Source organism: Tripterygium wilfordii, chromosome 7 (genome assembly GCF_013401445.1).
Source record: "Tripterygium wilfordii isolate XIE 37 chromosome 7, ASM1340144v1, whole genome shotgun sequence".
Taxonomy (NCBI): Eukaryota; Viridiplantae; Streptophyta; class Magnoliopsida; order Celastrales; family Celastraceae; genus Tripterygium; species Tripterygium wilfordii.
This window is the reverse complement of record NC_052238.1, coordinates 4,253,107-4,254,359: the sequence shown is the minus strand read 5'-3', so window position 1 is coordinate 4,254,359 and position 1,253 is coordinate 4,253,107. Positions and strand designations below refer to the sequence as shown.

Below are 1,253 nucleotides of genomic sequence, written 5' to 3'. Positions count from 1 at the left end.
TGAGGGAATTGCACCTTAAATGCTGATCCCCTTTATCGAAGTTAAAAGCGTTGACTCTGGGTCCCACCTGAGTCAACTGTTGAAAGTTTCAAACGAAACTTCACAGTTCCTACTTGACCACATCCACATGCAACCTAAATTACTATTATAACCTTACATGTTTGTCATCTTATTGGAGAAGACGAAGGTTCATTACGTAAATTGAACTATCCACTTCGTCTTCTCTGCCCCTATAAGAACCCCAATCTCCAATTCTAAGGAGGAAGAAAACAGAGAAAAACACCATGGACAGAGAGCAGCAAGAGCTTCAGTTTCTAGGTTTCTTTGGAATCTTTAGATACTCTTTCAAGACCGTCTTCTCATGGAGAAAAATCTTCAGTCAAATCACTCTGACTCTAATCCTCCCACTCTCATTCGTCTTCCTCTTTCAATTCCAAGTCTCACAGCTCCTCTTCGACAAGGCAATCAGAGACCAAAACACCCGCAATCGTCTCTCTCATAAGGTCTCCGCCGATTGGGCTCGGTTTGTGCTCTTCAAAGCCGCCTATTTCACTGTATTTCTCATACTCTCTCTGCTCTCAACCGCTGCAGTTGTTTACACCATCGCCTGCATTTACACTGCCAAGCAAATCACCTTCAAGAAGGTCATGAGCGTGGTCCCAAGGGTCTGGAAGCGACTCTTTGTTACCTTCATATGTAGTTTCGCAGTCGCTTTGGTTTACAACGTTGTTGCAATTGGGGTTTTAGTTTTGTGGGCTGTTGTTGTGGGGTTTTCTTCGATTGGGATTGCGATCGGTATTGTCCTCTTGATCTTGTACATTGCGGGTTTGTTGTACATCACAATTGTGTGGAATATAGCGAGCGTTGTTTCGGTGTTGGAGGACATTTATGGGTGGAAAGCCATGGTGAAGAGCAGGTGTTTGATAAAAGGCAAGATGGGTGTTTCAGTCGGTTTGTTTGTTGTAATTGGATTTTGTTTCGGGGCTATTGAAGCTGTATTCGAGACCTTTGTGGTGGAGGGGTTTGGGTCTAGTTTGGCGATTCGAGTGGTGATCGGAATCATCTGCTTTTTGTTGCTGCTTAAGGTTATGCTGTTTGAACTTGTGATGCAAACAGTGCTTTACTTTGTTTGCAAGTCTTATCACCATGAAAGCATCGACAGGTCTGCTTTATCTGGTCATCTCGAAACTTTTACTGGAAATTACTTCCCTCTGAGGGCCAAGAATGTGCAGTTAGAAGAATCTCATGTGTAA

The 1,253-nt window shown here is 43.4% G+C and overlaps 1 protein-coding gene across 1 annotated transcript; it reads left to right on the top strand.

Moving 5' to 3' along the window:
- Positions 1-284: 284 nt before the first annotated feature.
- On the top strand, positions 285-1,253 carry LOC120002493. Its single transcript, XM_038851264.1, has one exon. The coding sequence runs from the start codon at positions 285-287 to the stop codon at positions 1,251-1,253; it is 969 nt and encodes a 322-aa protein (XP_038707192.1).